This window comes from Enoplosus armatus, chromosome 9 (genome assembly GCF_043641665.1).
Source record: "Enoplosus armatus isolate fEnoArm2 chromosome 9, fEnoArm2.hap1, whole genome shotgun sequence".
Lineage (NCBI taxonomy): Eukaryota > Metazoa > Chordata > Actinopteri > Centrarchiformes > Enoplosidae > Enoplosus > Enoplosus armatus.
Window position 1 is genome coordinate 20,998,898 of NC_092188.1, and position 26,298 is coordinate 21,025,195.

The 26,298-nt window shown below is 43.1% G+C and overlaps 2 protein-coding genes across 3 annotated transcripts in view; both read left to right on the forward strand.

Annotated features, from left to right (window-relative positions):
* Positions 1-15,682, forward strand: part of usp45 (ubiquitin specific peptidase 45) — a 31,180-nt gene extending 15,498 nt beyond the window's left edge. The window contains exons 9-18 of the mRNA XM_070911503.1: positions 4,727-4,814; positions 7,208-7,289; positions 7,731-7,822; positions 8,568-8,624; positions 8,732-8,863; positions 9,124-9,790; positions 10,501-10,598; positions 10,781-10,867; positions 11,133-11,277; positions 13,546-15,682. Of these exons, the coding sequence (XP_070767604.1) occupies positions 4,727-4,814; positions 7,208-7,289; positions 7,731-7,822; positions 8,568-8,624; positions 8,732-8,863; positions 9,124-9,790; positions 10,501-10,598; positions 10,781-10,867; positions 11,133-11,277; positions 13,546-13,676 (1,579 nt within the window). The 3' untranslated portion in view covers positions 13,677-15,682. The remainder of the gene's footprint in view (positions 1-4,726; positions 4,815-7,207; positions 7,290-7,730; positions 7,823-8,567; positions 8,625-8,731; positions 8,864-9,123; positions 9,791-10,500; positions 10,599-10,780; positions 10,868-11,132; positions 11,278-13,545) is intronic.
* A 3,416-nt stretch (positions 15,683-19,098) lies between these two features.
* On the forward strand, positions 19,099-26,047 carry pnisr (PNN-interacting serine/arginine-rich protein). Of its 2 annotated transcripts, none has more exons than XM_070912089.1 (12): positions 19,099-19,160; positions 19,689-19,797; positions 19,979-20,155; positions 20,455-20,693; positions 21,066-21,228; positions 21,685-21,875; positions 22,087-22,227; positions 22,343-22,442; positions 23,075-23,128; positions 23,549-23,743; positions 24,043-25,156; positions 25,687-26,047. In XM_070912089.1, exons 2-12 carry the CDS (start codon positions 19,710-19,712, stop codon positions 25,718-25,720), a joined length of 2,496 nt encoding a protein of 831 aa, XP_070768190.1. In that variant the 5' UTR covers positions 19,099-19,160; positions 19,689-19,709; the 3' UTR covers positions 25,721-26,047. The 2 variants fall into 2 exon arrangements, with proteins under 2 accessions (XP_070768190.1, XP_070768191.1); XM_070912090.1 differs by having other exon boundaries at positions 24,043-25,113.
* The last annotated feature ends 251 nt before the right edge of the window (positions 26,048-26,298 follow it).

Genomic DNA, 26,298 nt, shown 5'->3' on the forward strand with positions numbered 1-26,298 from the left:
CAGCCATACAGTAGATGCAAATATGCAGCCCTAATATCCACTCACATTGTTTTCAATGCTAGTTGAGATTTCAAAACAAAAACAATAGTACATCCCTCAAGATTATGAGCATTTTCTTATTAAAAACACAGTTGCACAGATATAGAGCCGAATCCAAAAAATCAATCGATAACAATTTTGATTTAAAGAACCAAGAAATCGAGATTGTCAGTGTGTGAGTTTTTGTGGTCCTCTAACAGACTTTCTGGTTTGCAAGAACCTTTATTTTTGGGATTTGCTATATGCAAAAATACCAGTAATTATCTGGTCCCAGCTTTTCAAGTGTGAGGATTTGCTACTTTTCTCAGTTTTATATCATTGTAAATTGAATGTCTTTGGTATTGGACATTTTGTCTAACAAAACAAGTATTCTTGAAGACGTCACATCGGGCTCTGGAAACTTGTTTTTTTTGTTTTTTACAATTTTCACACAGAGAAAGAAGAGTAGCTGTGTTCTTCTTATCCTTGACTATTAGCAAGGTAGCTAATTCGCTTCATCTCCACCAGCCTGTGAAGCAGAGATGCTGAAGCACGTTGTTACCACAAGCTTATGGCTAAATCTTACTAGCGATACTTTGTAATCTTGCTTTTTTTTAACAATTTGGAGGCAATTCCGATTTTTCCTTAAAGTGCATTTACATATTCAGGGTTCTGATTGATATGGAAGAACTGGAGATTTATTGCATTTTCAAGGCCGTATTCACTTATGTGCTATTGCTTCTAACATCCACAAAGAGGGTACATGATTGCAGTAGCATTCTGAACTAGCCTGAGCTCTCACATGCTTCTCTAATAGACTCCTCCACACAGCAACTCGCCTACATTCAGTCAGGTCTAAAGCTTTGAGCTGAAAGGACAGGGTCAAGAACTGCTCCTGTATACTGGGAGATTTTTCTCCATTTTAGTGACCTTTATGATGGCTACACTCTGTGAATATAGTCTTTCATCCTCACCTGTCACTGCAAGCTCTTGTCACTCCAAGAGGTTTGGGTCTGCCCTTGGCCCCTGTGGGGGGACTGACAGCGCTTTTCCATTTCTCTTTCACTGTCGTTCCTAGTATGTGTTGGCAGGCAGGTTAATAAGGCTTTCTGGCTCAGGTCGGGGCAAGTTTAGTGTTTATGTGCAACACTGGAGCTTGGTTTTTTATGTGTGTGTGTGCGTATTTTTTGCGTGCGTGTGTGTGCGCGCGTGTTTTTGCGTGTGTGCACATGCATTTGACCCCAGCCAGCTGAGTACCCCACAGCCTGCCTCTTACTCGTCCTCCTGCCAGCGGAAGGGGTCTGGTCTGGGCTCGGGCCAGTGCCAAGCTATGTGGGTTGGATGGTCAGCACCACACACTCTATCTGGTGCCAGAGATGGTCCCAGCGTGTACCCAAGCCTTGTTTTACTACAGCGCTAGTCAGTGGTGGCAAGACAGGGAAAACTAACATTTAATTAAGGACTTAAATGTTTATCTACTTCCTCCTGGGCACCTGGAGTGTAAGCTCACTCAGGGACTGTGGTTTTCATACACCCTGTCAACTGCATTTGTCAATCTAAAGCATTTTAAAGTGCTATTTATTAGGATTGTTGCTAGTTATTATTACTATCAGTCTACTGGGATGCACTTTCTATGCATGTCTAATGCACAAGCTGGACAAAAAGGCCACAGAGAGGCATTCGCCTGCACCTGCTTCTTTCAAGGACTGATTCAATTTTAAGGATGGCCACTGGACACTTTCTTGTATGGAAAAGAAAAATGAAAAGGATGCTGTGTCTCTTCCCCATCCTTGTGCTGTGTATAAATGTCTACATACCCACAGTTTTCAAACGTTGTTCATAAGCCTTTGTGCCTTATCTCCCTGATAGAAATAGCAGAGGACAACAATGTATTTCATTTGGTGCTCTGGCATCTAGGGCATACACACACACAGTATACACACAGAGGCAGGGCTGGTCTGCTCAGGAGAAAGACCTCTTTCAGGTTGAAGAAAAGAAGTAGATATTCATAGATGGTTAAAAAAATTATAGAAACAATGGCTTGTGCACATATGCTGAGCCAAGAGCCGCAGTCCAGGGATTCAAAAGTTATAATCTGCTGATTAGAATTAACTTTGGTCTACCTGTGAATGTTAAGAAACATAACAATAAGGATGTTGATGACCCCTTTATGTTCAAAGTAGGAAAAATAAAACCTGTGCAAGTTAATAACAAACACATTGTTTTCAAAGAAGCTGACTGTGAATCCAGGCTGGCACTGGAGTGGTTCATTGTGACACTGCTAGTGTTGTCCACTAGATCTCCAAAGTTATTACTGATTTTTTCAGTGCCTCTCAATCTAGCAAAACCTTGCCTCATGGTATTTTAAGGGAGGGAAACACAAAGGCAAAGATGGCAGATGCTTATACTTAATTCACAGTAAAATATGTCTGCTGAACCAAAAGGCTTAATACATGACTGCCCTAAAAAATAGAATAATGCAATCATTTTTTTGCGCAGGGTGACTAAATATCAGTGGTCTGCAGTATGATAGACAATATGACATGTTATGGTGATATTGTCTACATACTATACCATATCACTGTGCTTCACTTGGCTATTTTTATGCTATTATGCTATTAACCTAGCAACATATTAACAGTCACCGGCATGACTGTAAGCATATATTGTCAGTGTCATCTGCTGTCTTTGAATTTCTGCCTGAGCCTCCAGTCAGTCGTAATGTAATTCAACCTTAATTCTCTCTCTTTGAAATTATATTCCAAAGAAACTTATGAACATATTGCAAATCATCATCGAGTCATATTTCCATTTTTTATGCCTGTGTGTGAGTGGATGAATTTGATATGTGAACTGTGTGCAGATGCATTGTGTTACTCATACGTGTGTGTGTGTTTTGAGGGGGGGGGGGGGGGGGGGGGGGGGGGGGCTTGTGTGGCCTTGTGTCTGGTACTAACTCATCCGGCTATTAATTGTGTTAGCACCGCAGCTGTTTGCATTGGCCAGATTTAGAGCAGCGCTACGGGGCCCTTCTGCTTCTATCCACTGGGATGAGCTTCCAGACCTCCTCATTCCCACTGATCCCAACCAAGCTTTTCATTTTTTCTCTATACTGCTCTGCGTCTCTCCCTCACTCGTTTTCTGTCTCACTCATTTACTTCTTTGTTATGCTCTATATTTCTGTGTGTGTCTCTCTCTTGGGAGATTGACAGACTAGTTAGTGGAACGAGAGGGAGACATTCCTTCACATGCTGTTCATTTTTAGGGCTAAGTGGCATATGCGCTCTCTACTATCCTCACCCCTCCACCCACCCTTCCCCATGTGTCTGCACGAAAAGGGCATAAGGGACAGAGATTGTGTCTGTCTGTAAGGTTGGGGGGGGGGGGGGGGGGGGGGGGGGTGACTTTAGGCTCCTTCAGAGCTCCTGGTTATGACCTGTGTTGAGGGCAGGTGGTTGGCCATCTCTCCCCCAACCGTGGACATCCATTCTTGGGCCACATGTCAGTGTGTCTCATAGGGATGATTCATTTCAAGTGAATTCTTCCAATAAGTCAGCTTATGAATTGCATTAACGATTGGCTACAAAACGCTGAGGCCAGCTTGTGTCTACACAAGGTTAATAAAGAAAACAAATATGTGAATATTAATACTATGTATTAATAAGTATTACTAAATCATTACTAGATTGGTACCAGCTATCTGCTGTGTCAAAGAATTGGTGGCTTTAATTCCCTTTTAAAAATGCCTTGTCAAAGGATAGAATGTTTGCCTCGTTAAAGTGACAAGAAATCCGTTGCAGACCACAAGGACCTGAAGACACCACAAAGTACCAGTAAAGGGCCTCCACAGTACTGTTAAAGGACCATAACCCACCACCCCACAACACCCCACCCTCTGAACATTCTCAACATTTGACCGATGACTTCTAAAACCAGTGATGTGGCCTCTCAGTGTGTGTTGTGCCTGTCGGACCAACCTGTCCCGTGGTTATGTGGCCGGCTCGGCCCAACAGGTTGCAGTGGCTCTAGCCTTGGCTGCCCATCTGCCCCTGGCATCTGTCCCCACATCTGCTTCACCGCGGACGGCCAGGGGACGGACCCAAGGAGAGCCTCCCCTCTAACCGCTCTGGCATCAATGTCCAGGATGAATACACACCAACAGAATGCTTAGTGAAATGTCAATGCAATACATTGACTGCCAGCATGGTAGAGCTGTGGTTTGACTACCAATTATAATTATCTTTGTTCCATATGGAGCACTCTGGCCTTGTAATGGACCTCTGGGTTCTCCAGGGATAACCCAGTGGAACAGAGATTGTGTAAATTGGCTATTCATTTTATTGGAATTATTATTATAACTCAACAGTCAACAAAGGTGATAATGAGTAATTACCCAGAATGCAAAGTTGAAAGTTGAATCTCTGAAAGGACTGTGTTGAATGTCTGCAAAGCAAGTTTTGAGATGACGGTAATATAACCTCATCTAATTTTATCGATCTTGCCTTGAAAACGGCTAATAGTAGTTTTCCCTGTTTTTCATGTTTCTCTCTAGATTTCAATTGCTTGTTGTGTGGTGGTTTTCTGTCTCTTGACTTGATAATGTGTGGGTTTTGTTTTTGTATAGAAACAATTTTTGACTCACTCCCACCTTAATGTTGTCTCTGTTGTTCTTGACTTTCATCTGTGTTTTTATTTTGTTTTTTTCCAGGGCTCCGCGCTTCAAGGGCTACCAACAACAAGATAGCCAGGAGCTTCTGCACTACCTAATGGACTCCATACGAGTAGAGGAAACAAAAGTGAGCTTATATATGTATACACATGCACCGGTTTGACTACTTGTAATGGCTTTAAGAAGCTTAAACTCACATTTTTCCAGTTCAGGATTCCAGGGATTTATACCTGGCTTTCATTTTTTAGCCAAGCTATTGCTAACAAAACCATCATCTTCTACTTTGTGTGTTGTGCTAATTTTAGCACGCCAACACACTAAAAAAAAGATGGTGAACATGGTAAACATTATACCTGCTAAACATCACCATGTTGGCATTGTCACTGTTAACATTTTAGCATGCTGATATTAGCATTTAGCTAGTATACTATAGCCTCACAGAGCCACATCGTGTTTTATGGACTACATTGAACAATTTATGAAAAAGTGACCAAGCAGCAATGGCAGTTCACTTACAGAATTAATGCTAATATCTGAAATGAATCAGTAAGTTGCACCCACATCAGAATTATCAAACACACGTCTGGAATTCTGTGTTAGTTTTGAAAGCCGTTAATCTCAGCACATAGGTAGGTGAAGTAATTTGTGTCACTGGCATTTGTCGTCTGCCTTATCAGCCCTTCACTTGTACAATATATTTTATGCTGTTCAGATCAAGATTTTACTTATTGTCCATTAACATCCATCATAGACTTGTGGAGTCATGGTGTCAAACATTCAGCTGTGTGCTCTCAAATACCCCAATATCTTCTTTTTACTTGGCTAACCAGTTTTTGTGTTTTAACCTTATGGTGCCATGTTTTTGGCAAGTACAGAGAACCCCCTCCCCCCAACCCCTTTGCAGGGCAATTAGGAGACCCCACAGCAGCCCTTTGCAGGGCTGAGCTGCCCCCCGTGGCCCCACCAGTGGCTACGGGAACCAAGGAGGAGAAGTTAGCGGGTGTGTTTAGTGGTCAGCCCCAGACCCAGGAGGGGCCGCTGGCTGGGCTCCCCTGCTCCCATTCAAACTTGTGAACACTGACAGTTGTGCCACTTAGGGGACTTGCAAGTGGCACGACCGGCATCATTGTGTGATCTTGGGAAACCCACAGCTGCTGAATGAGCTCCAGGGCCGTCCCATTGTGCTTGAGGGTCACCCGCGGCCCCCTCCTACACACACACACACACACACACACACACACACACACACACACACACTCATCAGCCCATCTCCCAATCCAATCAAGGAGGTAAAGAGGGAGGGGGTACGGCCTCCTCTATTCATTCACTCAGAAACTCATTTATACAGCCATGCACATTCACAGATACAGTGGCATTTTAGCCCACATAATTGAATAATCTAAAAAAAACTTTAAACCAGTTACTGTTAGTAACTTTTCTAATAAAGATGAAATGAGTTTTAGAAGTTGTATTAATATAGCTTCTGCAGACACAGGACAAACATGACACAAACATACCTTTCCATTCATCCATTCTGAGCGAGTCTGAATAAAGCCATTCATTTTGAATAGGCACATTTGAGGAACTCCACATACCGTACAAATAATATACACACTCCTGACCTTGTCCTGTGTGTGTGTGTGCCAGAGAGGGTAGTTTTGCAGTGGGTGTCACCAACCTTTTAGAGGCCCTAAGTGTTTGTGTTGATTGGCCATTAGTATCAGAGATCTGAATATGCTAATTTGGCCCCACTCAATTATCACCAATTAGCTGAGACAGTAGGTATTACTCTCTCAGGGCATGGACTGTCCTTCTTTGCCCTGTCTTCGTTTTAGTTTCCACCCCTGCACCCTTGTACCAGCAACCCTCTCCACCCGCCCTGACATCCCGCCCCTCCCACAGCCCATCCTGTGTGGGACAGTGCACACTGTTACACCGGGGAGGGAGGATGGGGGTTACTGGTAATTAATTAGTAGGAGAGCCTCAGCCTGGTTTGACTGTGCTGACTGAGTGGGGCGCAGGCTGGCCAGGCTGGGATTAACAGGACTTTCTGACCTAAATAGCCAGTCCAGTGCGTGGGTCCCGGGACAATGGGAGCTGACTGGTCTCGACTGCAGACATAGACCATAGCCAATTATCTATTGATTGGTGCTTTACTGTGGCTGTGCCTCTTCACAGCTCCCTCGCCAACACACTCACTGACCATGTCACCTTCAATAAGAGGGCCCCCGTGAAGAACTTATACACTCACACAAACAAGCACTGTTAATTAAGAGATTTACATGTTAACGTTTTTCGACAAGCACAATAATTATTTTACACTAATGATGCTTATAATAGGTATACCTGTCAAACTGAGCTGTAGGCTGGATTTTGATGTTTCACTAATGGATGTAATGGAGAGAATTCAAGAGAAAAAAGCCCAGAGTGAATTCTATTGGGATGTATTTGTTTATTTTGCATCTAGGAATATCAGTATAAATCTGCATTATTGTCTTGCATTGTGTTTGTTGCTTCCAGAGGGTGAAAGCGGGAATTCTGAAGGCTTTCAACAATCCCACAGAGAAGACAGCAGATGAGGAGACCAAACGCCAAGTCAAAGGTTCATATGCTAGCTGCAGTAGACAGATGGCCAAGATCAATAGTCCCATCTTGTGGCAGTTCATGGAAATACAGCTCAGTTACTAATCAGGCATAGGAAGACAGAGAACAGTATAGTCTTTGTTAGATAAGTGTTAGCAGGTATATAACTGATTTTCTTGATAATATGAATAAAAATTTGCAGCTGACTGCCCAGCTTGTTAAACTTGATGACTCTATCTCCTGATTTAATGGCCTGTTTCACCATTTAACATTTAAGAATTAAAAAAAAAAAAAGTAATCCTATACCTGCATGTCTTAGTCTGGTTAATACAATTAGTTCTCAGCCTTTATTGGAGATATAATAGTGTCCAGAACAGTTTAGTGGAGTGAATCAACAGATTATTCATTAAGTTATTCACCAGAGTGATCAATTAAAATCTGTGTCTCTCTTTCGCACCAGCATATGGGAAGGAAGGCGTGAAGATGAACTTCGTTGACCGCATCTTTGTAGGCGAACTGACCAACACAATTATGTGTGAAGAGTGTGAGCATGTAAGTGGATGAACTATAGCAAAGAATCTGAATAGTCTATGTGAACCAATCAAGCATAGCTCAATGTGTTCAGTGGAACACATATGAAGCACAGTAGGGTCAACAAGTTCACACTCTCTTCAGCCAATCTTGCATTTCGACAGTAACTGCATCTGAATAAATGTGTATCCCACTGAAACGCCCCCACCTTTCTTGATATTTCATTTTATTTAGCTACTTCTTTAAACAGTTGCTGCATGAAGCACAATAGATAGCCAGGCAATTTCCAGCAACGCTGGCATTCTCCATCAGTTGTACGTTGCCAGATGTTTGTCACTGACCTGAAGTGAAGCTAACTAACATTAAGTTGCCACTTCTTTTCGAGCTGTTACATCCAGGGAACATTTTTGACTTTGATACCCACAACCAAAGGATGATGATGTATTAAAAAAAATAAGTCAAAGGAAACGGAAGACAACAGGGGGAAAGAAACAAACAAAAGCACTTCAAGGACCGGCTCAAACACCAACTGTTTGCAGCGGGCATTTACAATAAAATGTGGGAGCTTAGAGTTGTTAACAAAGCAACTGCCACTATGAAAACTAAAGAATATCCTTGAAGGTAGAGAGTACCAGGTGTGGAGCTGGTGAGGAAAAAGAAAATCTGCAGCAGACGTTTATTGTTACCAGCTGGCTTTGATTTTGATTATTAAGGAAGGGAATGAATATATATGCTGGCCCTGACTTACATGTGATTTCTCCTTCAGATCTCTACCGTGAAGGAGGCGTTCATAGACATCTCTTTACCCATCATAGAGGAGAGGGTGAGCTGCTACAATTGTTCATTAGAAAATCAGTTCATATCAATGTTTTCAGCCATATTGTTTATGGTTCCATTTAGAGCTGATGATGCTTTATTTGTCGCGCTCAGATATCAAAACCGTCCAACCCTGGAAGGCTGGGGAAGGGAAGCCGGGAGCAGGACACCCATGTGACTTCCTGTGACCAGGTTCTTTCTGCAGCGCACTCCGTCAACAGAAACACCAGGAAGCTGAGCGGACAGGTAAGGGAGCGTATGTAAAGCATGTGATGGTAAAGAAGTTTATATTCATGCTTCTCATAAAGTAATTATCTGCCGGTTTTGTTTTTTTTGGGGGGGGGGTTGTGTCTGTATTTACCTCCATTGTCTGCAAATTGATTCACATAGCCTTTGTAACTTAACCACCAATAGAAATACAAAGCAATTACAGGATGTCAAACATGGTGTGATGGTGGGTAAGCTAATATGTGTTCTTCTTTCGTATGTGTTCTTCTTTCCCCCAGAAGCAGCAGAGCAGGAGGTCTTCAAGCTCTGTGGAGGAGAAGGGAGCCGGCTGCAGTGCGGAGCGGCCGGAGGAGGAGGGGGTAGCAGGTGGATCAGCCCGCGGTATCTCAGTTTGCAAGATGGCTGCTGCCGGCAGCCTATCAGATGGCAGTGAAAGAGACTCAGGAGCTCAGGACAGCAGTAATGACGCTGACAGCGAGGCGTCAGAGAGCGAGTGGGCTCCACGCACCTCTTCCTCCAGCCACAGCCACGGGCACTTGTCCACCCCATCGTCCACTTCCACACTCACTCCATCTCCCACGCCCGCCTCTGCCTCCTCCCCCTCGTCATCATCCTCCACGAGGCAAGGTGGCGCTGTAGAGCAGCTCGTTACTGCGGTGACTAAAGTCAACCTCGGGTTCACTTCTGGGGACTGCTCGCCCTCTGCACACTGTTCTCCAGAGGAGCAGGGAGAAACGCAGTCACGAGATAACCTCCACCATCAGCACCACCAGGGGGCCTTCCAGGCCCTGTCCCACAGTTACACACCCAGCTCCAAGGAGTGCTCCATTCAGTCCTGCCTCCACCAGTTCACCTCCGTGGAACTGCTGATGGGCAACAACAAGCTGCTGTGTGAGAGCTGCACTGAACGCAGGCAGAAACAGCTGCGCAAGAGCAGCTCAGCCGGTAAGACAAAGCATGTGGAACGACAAGAGCTTTGAGGATGAGCAACCACCTTCCTACCTGCAAATAACTGACATGGTGCAGTTTCATTACAAAGTGATTGGCAGATTATTGTACATCATTACATCACAGGTTGTCTATAGGAAACCCTTAAAGTGATTCTCCACCCAAAATCCATCTTTGGAATATCGAACTCCCATCCTCTGTATGCTGTATAACGTTTTGTAGTTTAGTCCTTCATGAAACATGGCAGACGTAGGCAGCTTGAATTCTTGCCAGTTACAATAGATTTCAACAATGACCAGCTTTTGCTCTGGAAAAAAGACATCCATAGAAACTTCTCAATCCTTGCCTGCAGTGAATTCACTTCTTCTCTGACTGTGTGCTCACAATATTTCAAACACTCACATTTCTGCCATTATATCGTCAAATACACAACTACCATCTCCATCCTTGACACTGACTTCTGATCCTGTTGAGTTCATCAGTAGCAGCGTGTGTTTGCACTCATCAGAGCAAGCTTAAATTCTTACTAGTGTCGAAATTCAGGGCTACAATCTCACTTTTTTTATGCAGTTAGTTTCTCCATGGCTCCAGACGTTCCCATGATCCTAGAATGAACATTTTTCCAAAGAGATTGATGACTTTATTAGTATAATTAAATAAATAACAGTTCAATCAGACATTCTGTTTGTTCTTTGTTTTTGACATAGACAAGAAGGTGGAGAAGATTTACACCAGCGCTAGGAAGCAAATGCTGGTATCCTCGCTGCCTCCTGTCATCACATTACATCTTAAACGCTTCCATCAGGTGAGCAGCCACATGTTGCCTTTTCTTGCCCTCCATTTTACCCTGCAGATAGTCAAATATTGTATTTGATTTAATATAGTGTGTGTGTTTTGTTTTTTTTTGGACAGTGGCTGTGTGGGGCTTGTGTTGTTGTCTACAGGCTTAAATGTTAACGTGCTGCGGTTCTGTTTTTGTATTTTAAGGCAGGGATGAATTTACGAAAAGTGAACCGCCATGTTGACTTTCCCCTGATCTTGGATCTGGCTCCATTCTGCTCAGCGTCCTGCAAGGTATTAAGCTACTAATCCAAAACCTAAAAATATTTGGTGTAATTGAAATTGAATTATTCTCTTCTATGTTAAACTTATGATGATGGGGTTGTTAGACATTTACCACTGCTTTACTATTATCGTACTAAAGGTTGTTCTTGCTTCAGTAGTTCAGTTTGTAATGAATGTCCTTGGTTGGTACTATTCCTAGAGACCTCTATCTCTGCATCTTTCCTTTTTCAGCTCTCTTTCCCTGTTTGCTAATCTTCATATTCCTTTTTGCTAGAACCTGGCAGCCGGTGAGCGTGTCCTCTACAGTCTTTATGGGATTGTCGAACATAGTGGCTCAATGCGGGGGGGTCACTACACCGCATACGTAAAAGTCCGTTCTCCCCAGAGGAAACCAGAACCTCACCACAGGAACCTGTCAGGTCAGGGTTCGGCTCTTTTGCGCTCCTTTAAGACCTTTTATCTGTTTCCTGCGTCCGTTTGCAGCAAAGGCCTCACTCCTTGTAACCTTGAAGATGTCCTTTACAAAGGGCAGAATGAAAAGAGGTCTTTGTGTTATATAGGTCCATGTTGTTTTCTCTTTTCCTTTTTCTCTTCTTCTCAAGGAGAGTGTCCAGATTTACACAATAGTGCTGAAAGATACTCAAGATAAAAAAACTCAAGGAAGCAGTTGTCCTTGCTACTGACAAGCTAATGCTTGATATTGTAATTGGAGCCATTGGTTGGTGATGACACAAGGTTCAAACAGTTATAATGACTGCTGACAGACTTTGGTTCAATCATGTGGTAATCACAGTGTTTCCTCTTGTTAGTCTCTAAGTTCATGCTCAGTACTAACTTGTCAATCATCATAAACATTCATGCATAACAATGAGGGTGGTGCTTTATTTCCTGCGTCACACAGCGTGTGCCTGATGCGGTCATTGCGTCACTTTTTGGTTAAGCTAGCAAAACACTAACCTTTTGTTAGTTGTTTATTAACTTAAATAAATAAATAAATATTTGCCTTAAACTCAAGATTAAAACTACAGGAGGCCTCATGCCTAATTATAGTTTCAAACAGAGAAAATGTTTGTTTTTTGAGACCATTGATTTACGAATATACACTTAGATCTTGATTTTTGCTCCTTGTACTGCTGGTATGGCTGCAACCGCGACGAGACTGCCCTGCAGATTCTCAAATGACTTTAACCTGGTAAATTCTCAAATTGACCATCATACCGTTAAACTGGAAAATATGTACAAGCAAATAGTGCAAAAATATATTGACATTTGGAGTAAACAAATCTGCTCAGATAGGAGGGGTCTGTATTCTGATATCAGTGTAGTATCTTGCATCAATAGATACCCCACCCAAACAGGTTTACAAAGCAGACAAGGCTTTCCATGACATAGGTGTGAGACCAAATATACAAATTATAGTCAACACGAGTAGTATATTCTGTATGCCTTCATACTTGACATGAATATGAATTACAAATACATGTTTCACCTCAACATTGGCCTCTAGATGATTTATTTGAAAGTATCAAGATAACGTAATGCAGTATTCTCAGTTTAATAAGTCTCCAGATGAGGGAACTGCCAGGATGGCCAATTTTTATTTACCTAATTTAGTAATGAAGTGCACAGATTTGTATCATTACTGTTTTATTACAATATTAAGACAAAAATGTATATACACCTACTAGCTATTTAGTAAATTGTCAAAATGACTATTACGATATTTTACAAAGGCTGAACTAGTTTATGGACAAGAAGTCAATTGGCGTTTTCGTGGGATTTGCAGGGTAAATGGTAAATGGTCTCACTTATATAGCGCTTTTCAGCCTTCACGGTTCCCAAAGCGCTTTACAGCTAAGTCTCATTCACCCACACATTCTTACAGCAATGACGACCGAGCTGCCATGCAAGGTGCTGGTCTCCATCGGGAGCAACTTAGGGTTCAGTGTCTTGCTCAAGGACACTTCGACATGACGGGGGCAGCCGGGGATCAAACCCCCAGCCCGCTCTAACCAGCTTTACCTCCCGTGCGACAGTGCTAACCACTGCGCCACCATGCCACCAACTACTGTTGCAAGTGCAGTGATTACTGACCAGAGGTTCAGTGTGTTGTCCAGTGTGTTTACTCAGTTGAAAGGTTGATGCTCCTTCCTGACTATCAAAGACTAAAACAATCTTTGTCTGTTTCGTCCAGTCTTTGTAGGTTTCAGCGAGTCTTCAGATTTGTCCCAAGCTTTAGGCTCTGGCACACTATCTCATAATGCAAGCAACAGTGAAGCAGGACATTCAGACACACAGCGAACTAGCAGGCAGGATACAGTGCAGTACAGCAACGTCAACAGCCAACAAGTTAGACTTTAGAGGAAGTGAGATTGTATTTAAAAAATGGACTTTTCTTGTACTTTACTGCCAGTAGAGGAATCTCAGTTTAAGTTCATTCTACCCTGGCTTCCCCATTTAACTGTGATGGTTGCAGCTCGACTGACGGGTGGAGCAGAGTATTGGTACTCTAGTATTGGTATTGGTAACTTTTGGTCCCCTCGTGACATTGAGAAGCTTACACTAAAGTTTCATGCTAGTTTGACGAGGCAACACCAGATATCTGCTTATTTCTCAAATGAGTCTCCGTGCCCCATGATATTGACACTGTGTGTGTGTGTGTGTGTGTGTGTGTGTGTGTGTTTCAGGTGCGAGGGATGCCGGCAGCAGCTCCCAGGGCCAGTGGGTTTACATCAGTGACACCACGGTTCAGACGGTACCAGAGTCAAGAGTACTCAACTCTCAGGCATACCTGCTCTTCTATGAGGAAATGCTGTAATGTGACTAGCGGAAGGATTTTTCCCCAGATCTCAGTTTGGCTTTGTTTAGTTTTTTTGGTACATGCCTGTACTACTCGCCTTCCTGTATCTGTGAGAAGGTGGAGGGTGGAAAAGGGAAAGACTTCACTGTACACTCACTTGTCTTACATAAGAGGAATGACCCTTGTGTCATTTGCATACAAATGGCCCTTGTGAATATCTTGCATATATAAAAGCTAAACATCAGATGTTACAGTTATTATTTTCTGCTTTGATATAGCCCAGATTTTCATTCATGTTTCCTGTTTTATAAATCCTACCCTTTAAAAAGAGGTCGGGAGAAAAGAGAGTTTATCGTCTATCTCGAGATGGATATTAACTGCATGAGGGAGTTTGCTACAGAAACTAAAAGGAAATAAGCAGAATTATTGCATGCTAAACTGCGCTCAGCACTGACTAGTTGATGTCAAGTGTGCGTGCGTGTGTGTGTGTGCACGCGCACATATGAACATGTATGAGTGAATGAGTGAGTGAGAGACAGGAGAATGTAGATTTAAGGTGCTATGTGTATCATTTTGCACATCAGTACTCCATTGCCACATTCAATTTTGAGTTTTATAGTATTGTCAGTATTATAGTCGATGTAATTAATGTAAACACTCATCATGAGGAAGATTGGCTCCTCTGTCGGCGTTCTGCACAAAAGAGGTTTTCATTGTGTGGCGCTGGCTCAGATGTGTTGAGGAGTGTGTTTGATTGTTTCTGGCAATGGCGGACGATAGATGGCGAGAAATGCCAAGAGAAAAAAAAATGAATTCAGACATGTTTGTCCTTTTCAGTGAGGAGAATGATGCATGAGGACAAGCAGCAATATCATTTGTGACAGAGTTTATGGGAAACATGGTTGTACATTGGAGAAACTCAAGCACTAATAATACAGCACCAACGGTGTTAGATAGTGGCTAGTAATTGTCTGAGCCTTTGCCATATTTATTTATGATAGTAATGATAACCAAGCTATCGTAAGCAGTAGTTTACATTGACATACTGGTTTAAATTGCTACACATAGCACCTTTAAGGAGTAGCACAACAGTTATTTTACAGCCTACTTTGAATGGATTGTTCTTTTTTCCACATCAGAATGTATAAATGTAAGACTATCAGTGAATTACATTTGCCAAAGACGAGTTTTGCAACTGCAAGTCGGAGCAGCAAATCAGAACCAAACACACGAGGAATTTACTTCACACAGAGTTTCTTTAACATTTGTTCCCTCAAGGTCATCAGTATGGTTCTCGATGTTTGTCAAACCAACAAAGCACCTTGTCTGCCTTCATTGTATTTCAGCTCTACTGCAACCATGTAGGCGCACACAAAAACCCATTAAGATGTTCGATCAACTGACTTTTTAATTCCATAATGCTATCAGTGAGGTTGAGCAAAAAATAGATATAATAAAATTAAAAGAAAACTCAAAGGCTTTAAGCCTGATTAGAAAACCATGTTTGCTGTAATGTGCATGGGTTAATGTTCTAATGAATGTATTGCCTATTCTTGAAATGTCTACGTCAAATGAGCTGTTCATCTTTTTCTATGAAAATATTTTAGATGAAAACATTTTTCTTGCTTGTTGGACACTTTGCCAAAACAGTAGAAGGTAAAGGGTTGAACATGTGCATCAGGATCTAGAGGTTTGTTATTTTCATTTGAAACGAGGACAGATTCAGTGCCTATGCTTCAGGTTTCAGAAACCTGTGCATGGTGAGAAGAAAAACATATGCATAGTCCAATGCAAAGAGGTACCTGTGTGGCATATTTATGTACAGTATAACTTACTGTAAGCAAAAACAATGAGGAGTATATGTCATTGTACATACTAGAAACAATACAAAACCATGGTGCTTCATGCGTGCAGGATTTTTCCTCAAGACAGAATTGTTTCCAGAAATTGAATTTCAGTTATGAAATGATGAACACTTGGAATGAGTATAAGTACATAAGAATAAATCTAATTTATGAACTGAATATTGTGCAAGGCTCATCTTTCCCTTCACGAGCCTCTCTTGTGCAGCTGCACTAGCAGAAGAGAGATCACAAGGGAGAAGGTTTTTGTTTCTGCTTTTGGCACTTGAAGTCATCCTGTCCCCCCCCCCCCACTCTAAGCTAGATGTCGTCCACCGTCGTCCACCGTCGTTCTCGGCTGTCACTGCGGATCCCGCTGCACCATATTCCACCCATCTCCACCGGTGATCGGCCCAGACGGGTGCAAAGCAGCGCTGCTTCAGAACATGTCGCGAGCTGGTGAAGAGGGAGGTGGGTGTGGAATCGAGGGAAAAGGGCAACGTCCAAAAGCATCGCCTCGCACGTCCCCTCATTCCCACACGCTGTGACATCCCAGTCATGCTGCCGGAACATTAAAACAGGTTGTCAAGCCGCCACCAACGAAAAGAGCAAATCTTCTCTGAAATGTATTTGTCTATTTTTGAAGTGGAGAGGGGGGTGGCTTTTGGCTCGGGGACATGCTGCTGAAGCATTAGATGTGATTTAATTTCACTTAATGAAAGACACCCCCACCCCTCCCCCCATGTAACAAACTAATGCTGGAATGCTCATTACTGTCTACCTATCTACCAGCAGTGGAGGTTAAATCTCCCTGCTTTCACCATGCACGCCATTGGCACTGTCACTCTCACCTAGCTTGACACCACGCCACACATACCCTGCACAAATACACAACACAGTCAACACATGTCCTCATGCACATGCCTTAGGCTCTGCCTCTCACAGTACATATACATCAGCACCACTTATTAACACCAACGCAGAACGTGACTGAGCACCGAACAACACCTGCACGTGAACAGAGAATGTGCTAAATATATTTCAGACATCTTTTAGAAAGATGTAGGAAGAGCTACAGCAACTAGACACGAACACTGTACGTACAGGTGCAGTCTTTTTGCATCAGTCTGTAATCCTGGAATATCACTATCTGTATCTTATATTTCCTTTTTGGCTTTAAAACATTCTGCTGTGTTATACATTGCTGCTGAAATGTTTCGAGGAAAGATACCTACACATGCTTAGAGTATGCTGCCCTCTGCCGCTGAAGACATACTTGTGCTTTTAGAAAAACCAGTACATTAGGAGGTGAAATGGCTGGATTACCAACAACTGCCTCGGGACCACCAAATTCACTGTGTGGCAATTACATTGTGGTAGTCTGATTCATTGCCATTGTCCGCAATATGAATTGAAGCACCATATAAACTGAAACGGTAAGGATCTCAAGGTGGCTTCTACTGTTCTGACTAATCTTGCAACCATGTTTTGTTGAGAGCCCCCTGTGTCAAAATTATGTTTCTGTTGATATTATGCAATAGTACTGAGATCCTTTACTTGAGTAACAGTAGCAATACCACCATGTCAAAAACACTCTAATAGAAGTGTGCATTCAAACTGTTACTGTACATGAGACTTTACCTGCTATTTTACTCTGGTGTAGACATGAAAACTATAGTGGGTCTCACATGACGCGTAAAGGAGCCTCTGTGCCCAGCAGGTCTGCAGAGCCCGCTCATAGATGGGTGTGTCGAACAGCACCTGTGAAGGAAACAAGATAATGTCGCTCATTAGTTTGTTATTCAGAGGTTTAACTCTGAACATGTTTACAGTCTAAAACACTCTCACATACCCTGATGGGTCTGTTGATGCCTCTCCTTCCTTCTACAATTGATATTTAGTGGCTGTATGTCAAAGTACAGAACAAGTTTAACTGTCAAACGACAACAACATTTGCTCAACGATTTTTCAACAAACGTCACGAGAGCACTCAAACACAGCTGATTGGTCAGACACAAGTGAGCAGACTGAGGTCAGGGTGAAGAGTGAGTGAATTTGGGTCAAAGGTCAGTTGATTGGCCAGGGGACATTATGAATGCTAATTGTCATGACGCTCGTGGAAATGTCTGGACATGTGTGATGATGACCACATGGATCAGAAAGAATCTAGTTTCAGTACACATCTTCCATTTGTGCAATCAAACACAATGAGACTGAGCACCAAACCTGTCCAGGACCGCCACCATGTGCTTATTAAATCCTTTTTCATCATGTTGTAGACTAGATGGGATTAAAATACACACACACACACACACACACACACAGTCAAATGCATGGCACTGCAACCTACTGCAAAGTACTGTTACAGGTAACCAACACTAAAATAATGAGTTGTATTTGTCAGCAATCAGACGAACACATTTATGAACCTGGTGCCAATTTCTTGCTTCCTCTGAAACTTGTAGAATGTGCGCTCTGAGTAGTAGTAGCACTTTGCCGCAGTAATACATATAATACATTTGATATGTCGGGGTGTGATCAAACTAGATCACAAAACCAGGGCTTGTATAGGCCGGTAAAGTTTGTATTTATTTAGATGGATGAAAAAAGTAAGCCATTTCTCAGTCGTGTTGTCTGCATAGTGACTAGCTGATGCATCAACATTGAGTCATAAGATGAATTTCTTGATGCTAATAAATCTAAATGCATTTTTTATTTGTTTGTCAGTCTGATACCCAACTTGGTTCCAATATTCCCCACTTCATCCAGACAAGGGGTCTGCAGGTCATGCGTTTAATATCTGCCGTCCATTTTCAATGTGTCGGTCACTTAAAAAGCATTACTCTTAGCTCTCATGGTAAGTATAGTTAGTTAGCTCATGTTCCTATGTGTGGCTCTGTGTATTTGTGTGTGTAAAAAGGCCCAAATCTGCAACTGTGTGTTTATTTCTTATTGATTATATCAAAGAGGTGTAAAAAGACAGCCATGGAACTTTTATTGAATGCATCATCATCATCACAGCAATCATCTGTGTGACTTTAATACACTTTTTACAATTGTTCAGCATCATTGTGCTCACCATCATCAATCTCATTAGCATATGAGTGTCTCAGTCTCCATGCTGCCTTTACGTACTGCTCGTAAACTCTAAGTAAAACTCGTTGTGAGTAAAAGACACCCACAGACGTGAAACTGATGGTTTAATTGAATAATTCACCCAAACAATTACCAACACTAGCTACAAGAATGGGCGAATATAAACAATCCAATTGGGGTGCTTTTTTTAAGGAAAAAAAATCCGTGTAAATTCGTTTATAACTGGACTAGTCACATTCAATGTACTGATTGATTCATGTTCTTACCATGTTTAGATCTAGTCACGAAGTCGGTGGTAAAAGCCTGTTTTAGACTCAAACGCACTCTACATACAGAGTCAGAATTTAGATGGAGAAACTCTTCACTTTTCCATTTCATAAATTTGCGCCCAACCCCCCATGTGCTTCAAAAGGCAAGCAACGTCATAACCAAATCAAATCCTGAATATTCCCGGCAGCCTCTGAAGGCAGCAGTGGAGCTTCGGTTCACACTTCCTCCGAGCAGCCCACTGGTGCGGCCATTTTGATTCGGAACCGCAGCGCTGGAGAGAAACTGTCTGGAAAAGGTGGGCATTAAGTCACTCAAAGCACAGTGCTGATATACGTTTCGTTAACATTTCCACACTAGAAAGGAATTCAATTTGTTCGTTATGGAAGATTTGTTCACCCGGTAAGACAATGGTGCTATCTGTTAGCTTTCTTTTCTTAGCTTAGCTAACGGTAGCTCACGTTAGCTTGGGGAGCTTCCTTTGCTCACCAACGCAGAGGCAGTCGTAGAGGTTGTGATTTCACCGGCCCCGAATTTATTTCAGTACCATGCGTAATGACACAAGACCCCAAACCACGTAGCTTTGTTTCCATCGTTAACAGAGGGAATGTTTTCCAGCTCACTGGAGTCGCTAACATACAGCTAGCCAGTTAGCTTGAGGTAACGATAAGTTGGCACTTAAAAGCAAACGCTCGCTCGCTTCTGTCCATTAGACGAGACTGTAATGAAAGTGTAATGTTACACATAAACTGCAGCAGCCCTCGGCGTGTCAGCAAAATAGATGCTGAGGGTGCAAATCTAAATCTAGCTGCCCCGGCTATTTCAGGTGTGAGTCCAGAACAGAGTGATGTGGGACCAGGGAGGACAGCCCTGGCCGCAGTGGCCTCTGAGCCAGCAGCAGTGGATGCAGTCTTTTCAACACCAACAAGATCCAGGTGAGTGACTGATGCACATGCACCATGAAAACATTTTTCCTCAAAAGAAGTGTACATCTGCACGGCGTCTTTGCACATCTACCCACTGTTCAAACAGCCTTGATTATTAGGGTGTCACTACCCCTACATTCTGTACGGGTGTATTTTCAAATATGTTGCTGTATTTTCTGGCTTTGTGCAGGTCAAGTGGACTGGGCTGCTTTGGCACAGGCATGGATAGCCCAAAAGGAGTCGACAGGAGCAGAGCAGCCGAGCATTCAGCCCAATGGCCAGGACATCCCAGGCCTTGAACCTGTCGGACAGAGCAACCATGGCGCCTTCCAGGGTGACCCAGCGTTTGGCAGAATGTGGCAGCCAGGTACAGGTTTAACCCCTTGAACCACAGCACATTTCTCAATTTCTTTATATATTCTTTTTTTTACTCTTTTTTTTTATTAATTATTATTATATATTAAGTAAGTCAATACGTTAGACAAAAGAAAGTTGATTGTTGATTTGTGATCTCTCATGCTCTTAGATACACTTTTTAACAGCTGCACACTAAGTCCCTCTTGAGCAGGTGTTGAGAAGAATAAACAGTAGAAATTCAATTTCTGGTCACACCTAGGTGTTCATATTGTTTTGGCTGTGGTTTATTAATTATGTTGTCATTAACAGAATGGGGAATGCATGGCCAGCCCCCACCTCCGCCTCCACCCCCTGACCAGGCCTGGATCCCTCCAGGGTCAGGACCGATGGATGTGGTGAACCCCAGCGAGGACAGCAGCAGCCAGGACAGCGTGGAGTTCAACACTGAAGCTCACCACGGGGTTTACCCCCAGAACAGCCATTGGTATGAGGCACAGCCCGACAGCTACGCCATGGCCCCCATGGCCATGAACCAGTTTGATTATCAGGTATGCAGATGCTACAGTAGAAACTGTTGAAGCGTTTGGGTTTTAGTGTGACAACCAAGTAACACAAGAAGGAGCAATCCATAGAAACTGTGCCGGGTCCCAGCATCTAGGTGTATCAGTCGTTGCTTTCTTGATGCAGTGCAGAGGAAAGTGTTGGCTTGTTGAGGATCCAGCATGGTTTGGTATCATTTATTAGCTGATTGTCTTTTTTAAACCAAACAGACTTTCTAGCCTCGTCAGGAGTGTCTGATGAATGTCGGCTAACTTAATCTGGGGAAAGACAGCTCAGTGCATGCCACTTGGTGGCAGTAACAGAGGACTTTCTGTACTTGAACTGCCTTTTAATTTTCAGTTTGTGCTGTCTCTCCACAGCATGGAGCTGCCTCATCCTTCGCCCCCACACCCAGAGGCCTCCCCTCCCCATACTGGCAGGGTCCACCTCAGGACAGACGAGATCCCAGACCACCCGGGTTCAGAGAACGGCCCCGATCCCCTATCCAGCTCCCTGTCAAACAGGAGGCCCCAGCACCGCTAGGTGAGTTTGTTTTCATTTTACATATTAAGATAATCGGCTGAAAGATGGCTTATGGTGCATGAATGTACTGTACAGTTTGTGTTACACCTCAAAGAGGGTGACTACTCTTAATTTTTTGTGCAAAATAAAATAATGCTCCTAATTTTATGAGAAAGTAGGAAAATGGATTATTATCAATTGATTATGTCTAATTATTATTAGATACTGTTTACTGTTAAGTATAAATAGATTTGTTCTATTCTTGTATCAGTTATCATCCCTCCCGTTATTACTAATTCATGTGAAAGACATGAGAAACAGTAAAATCTGTGAAAACACCCTTTATCTCTCAAATTATAGTACTGTTACAACATTAGAGCACAAACAAGTTGTTCGCCTATTGACTTTAGGCTTTATGCATCTTAACAACATGGCAGTATGTGAATAACACACTTTGACCTTGAATTTCACCTTCAGATGCTGTAAAAAGGCGCACACTACCTGCATGGATCCGGGAGGGCCTTGAAAAGATGGATAGAGAGAAGCAGAAGAAGCTGGAGCGAGAGCGAATGGAGAAGGAGCGAGCAAAAATGGCAAAAGACGATGGCAAAGAGCACGAGGCAGACAAGGAAGGTGATGGGCCCCGCGTGCCCCGCAAGAGTAAATTTGTAAGCAACCCACTTCTGGCCTTGACAGCAAAATGGTTTCCTTTTGGAATACAGTTTACACTTTGTGTGTTAGTTATGAAAGGATGTCCAAGGTCATAAACCACCTTCTCTGGCATGTGTATCAGAACTGTAGCAGTGATTGCCTTCACAAATGATGCACGCTTTGCTGCTTTGTTGATATAATATCACCCCTTGCTTCTGTCTGCTTCAGGACAGTGATGATGAGGGGAATGATGACAATGACAATGAGGAAAAGACTTCCATGAAGAAAGAATTTCCAGGCCGAAGCCCGTCGCCTCCTGCAGAGGACAGTGAGCCTGAAATGACTGAGGAGGAAAAGGAATTCCAGTTGGTCTGTTTGACTGTTCAGATGACCTTTTTTGCATGTTGACTGAGTTAATCTGACTATTTTGAAAGAGGATTTATAGAAAATAATGGATGTGGTGTGTTTTTTCCCCCGTCTTCAGATGATCATCACAAAAACCCTTCTGACAGAGATCCTTCTTGAGGTCACCAATGAAGAGATCCTGCACGTGGCCAAAGAGACTCACCGGAAAGCCACTCGAGGTCTGCTCTTAACTTTTCCAGTTTATGCATCATCAATGCTTGTCACCAAGACAGTATATTTAAATCTGAAGAGAATCCATTATCTGTATAATAATCTCTGGAAATTAAACTCAGTTATGCCCCGTAAACTAGGGTGATTGAGCGACAAACATGGGAGTATGTCTGATATGCATTTTCAACCATTCTCTGCTAATGCATCAGAAGGAGAGACAGCAGAGCAATGTTTTTCACAAACAGTATTTGAAAACCTGGTTTTCTGGTACATGGTATTGAAGGTCCTGCTGAAAGACTATGATATGACTGAATAAAGTCTCAGCACTCTGACCAGCATCCACATATAGATACAAGTGACTTCCTCCATTGAAGTGACTGTGCATTAGTACAGATTGGTTCTTTCCCTCCTGTCCGACTGTTTGACGTGGATTGTGTGACGGATTTTGTTTGTTAACACTCTCTTTTTTTTCTCCATTTGTTTTTTTTTTGTTTTTTTTGTTCTTTATTTCTCTTGTTACCAATGGCAGCTCTTGTAAATAGTGCTTTATCTGACCCCCTTCTCTAGCGACTCTCTTGCCTTTGAGAAAATGGCAGTATGTGTTTTAACATGTTGTTCCTGTTGTTGATGTGAATCAAAGCTCCTGCAAAACAGCTGGCACAGTCAAGTGCACTGGCTTCTCTGACTGGTCTCAGTGAGTATCCCTTTTTCTGTCACCGGGGGGGTGGGGGGAAGGAAAATATCTTTAATTTATGGCGGGCTGTTGGTAGGAACGTCTGAAAAGCTGTTAGCACAACACAACACCCAAATACACAACCTCATTTTACTAGATTGTGTAAGATTGATTAGAATAGAAGGAATCTCAGTGAATCTTAGTTTTGCACCTTGATGATAGAAGCATGCTCTTGAATACAAAGTGTTTCTATTAGTTTTAGGGCGATATGTATTTGTTTTTAAGGGCTTTATCAATGTGACAGACAAAGTTATGCAGGATTAAGTGCCTTTCACTTGGATCTTGGGTTGGGATTGAGGGCTTTCAAAAGTGAAACCTGAATGTGAGAATGGATCTTCGTCCTTTCCAACACTCAACAACCCGGGGGCTCTGTTGTGGCAGGTGGGCTTGGTGACTATGGTTCAGATGAGAGCGAGGATGAGGATGAACGCAGCGTGCGAGGGTCTGAATCCTCCGACACCGATGAGGAGGAGTTGCGCCACCGCATCCGGGAGAAGCAGGACGCCTTCCGCCGCAAAGAGCGGGAGATGCAGCAGCTGCTAGAAAAACAAGCACAGGAAGCTCTGCTTGCACGCGGTAAGACGTGATGTTGTTGTCTTCGCAAGTTTAGATTAGGAACTAACACTACGTTGCTGACTGTTGTGCTACAATGCTGAACCAAAATAAACACAATGGTAGAACTTTTTTCCCCAACTTTTTGCGTATTTTTACGACTTACTTTTGTTGAGAGTTGTCTGGAATTTATTTAAATCTACGCAAATGCCCAACCTAGTGCTGACTTGATCTCATCTTGGAACATCACTCAAGATTACAACAACGTTTGTGATGTCTCGTTGTTTATTTTTAACATGGGTCTTTGTTGTTTGTTTCTACAGAAGAGATGGCCAAGGAGAGATTGAGCAGAGAAAAGGGGGAATATGATGAGGGCCAGCCAGAGAATCCACACAAACAGGAAGTAAAAGAGAGGGAGGCGGAGCCCTTGGTAGAGAGGCGTAGGTCCCGTAGTGAGAAGGAGGGTAGTGAGAGCAAGCACGCGGGCAGAGGGAGGGAGCGATCAGGGCGAGGCGGCAGCGATTCCCCAGCCAACGGTCACAGCAGCAGCTCCCGCTCCACCTCCAGCCACAGCAGCCGTCGTTCTTCCTCTTCCTCTTCGTCTTCCTCAGCATCTTCCCGCAGTTCATCTCGATCCTCCTCCCCACGAAGGAAGAGGAGGCGTAGTCGCTCCTCGTCCCACAAAGCTCGCCGCCGCAGCCGCAGCCACAGCTCCCACAGGCATCGCAGTGAAAAGGGCAGGGAAAGGAGGAGGAGCAGCGCTGAGAGATCAGGCCGCCACAAGAAAGACCGTAGTGATTCCAGGGAGCGCAGGAGCCGCAGGAGTAGATCCAGATCCAGAGAGAGAGACAGGGGCAGAGCCAGGGCCAGAGACAGCCGCAGTCGAAGCAGAGACAGAGAAAAGGCGAAAGAAAGGGATAAGGAGAGGAAAAGGAGCCGGGAGGGCAGAGACAGCAGTCACAGTCGTAGCAGCAAACACAAGCAGAAGGCCTCCAGCAAAGACAGAGAGAGGAGGAGGGAAAGGAGTCATAGCCATGAGAAAGACAAGAAAAAGAAGGATAAAGATAGGGAGAAAGAGTCCGATAAAAAGAGAGAAAAGCCAAAGGCCAAAGAGAAGGAAAAGGAGAAGGACAAAGAAAAAGGAAGCTCTGTAGTTACAGAGGAGAACGGCAAATCGAAGAAAAGGAAAGAGAGCGAGTCCTGCACGGACTCCCAGAGTGACAAGCACTCCCGGCAGGATAGCAAAGCCAGCAAGAAGGGCTCCGCTAAAGCTAGCAAGAGGCGCTCAGACTCGGACTCGAGTAGATCCCCTACCCCTGAAGTTAGCAAGGAAAAGAAATCAAAAAAATCCAAACGTAGTCGCTCAAGGTCGACGGAAAAATCTCACAAGTCTGGTAAGAAGGCAAGCCGCAAACACAAGTCTAAGTCGCGATCAAGGTAGTATTCGTTTTATTCTCTTTTTTTCCTACTGTATGTTTTCATTGTATGTCTCATTGTGATTTCTCTGGAGTCCTTTTAATCAATATATTTACAATAGCCTTAAAAAGGGAAATTATGAACATTGTTGACTGAATATTGTGAAATGCGCAGTCACATCTGTTTAACTGTGTGAAGTCTGATGCAATAAAGGGTTTTAATGCTTCATGATGCAAATTTGCCATTTCTGAATTTCTAACAAGAGTCGCATGAAGTCTCAATATCCCACTGTTGCCTCAGCCATGTCCAGGCCTGTTTTGTAGCTCTTTATTTAAAATGTGAAACCACTGTCTTTCAGCCCAGAGTAAAGGGGAGGGGGGCTTCAGTAAGATTGTTAGTTTTTATGGAGATTATGTACTGTCTTTTGTACTCTGGGAGTACAGTATGTCTGTTGGGAGGGGGGGGGTATTTGTGCATGTGTGTATTTTGTAGTCTGCGTGGGGAAGTTTGATTGGTTCGTTATTAATGTCATGTCCACGCCTCTCTTTCAGGTCAACATCCCCCTCCCGTCGTAGCAGACGCTGAGGAGCACAGTTAACCTCCTGATCTGTGCACTTTACCATTTTAAATTCCATGAGTTGAACAGGCTTGTCTCATTATAGAGGCAGTTGTGTAGGTGAACCCCCTCCTCATACATTTCTCTCATCTTTGTAAATATGTTGTTATTTTTAAAAGTGTGACTGAAGAACAAGACTTTTTGAATGGTAGGAGTTTTCACTTGTATCATTATGCAAAGCTTAAGACTCTGTGGACACTTAAAAACTCAAGTTGTATCATTTTAAACAATAACGGAATTAACTTTTTTCCCCCCAAACATTAATGTAAAATGTCCAATAAAACTGTTTGTTCTTGTTTTGCCTCACTGTCTCTTTTATCTTAATGCTACATTTAACCGCAAACTGCATTTCTGAACACATGAGGATTCATAATGTTGCATTTGTAAGTCAACAGAATCACATAGGACACAGACCTGCTGCTGCTCTCTGGGTTGATTATGGATCATATTTCTGTTGGTAAAAGACTACATGGTTAAGAACAAAACACCTGACGGAGGTCAGAAGCACTAAATGCTTGAAAATGTCTCATTCAGTGCAGCTGAAGGC

What these genes read in the sequence shown, in the direction of transcription:
- pnisr (XM_070912089.1), top strand. Translation starts at nt 19,710, where the DNA reads ATGTGGGACCAGGGAGGACAGCCCTGGCCGCAGTGGCCTCTGAGCCAG. An exon ending in TGGCAGAATGTGGCAGCCAG is followed by an intron (nt 20,156 to 20,454) that starts GTACAGGTTTAA and finishes TGTCATTAACAG; the next exon opens with AATGGGGAATGCATGGCCAG. An exon ending in AAGTCTAAGTCGCGATCAAG is followed by an intron (nt 25,157 to 25,686) that starts GTAGTATTCGTT and finishes CCTCTCTTTCAG; the next exon opens with GTCAACATCCCCCTCCCGTC.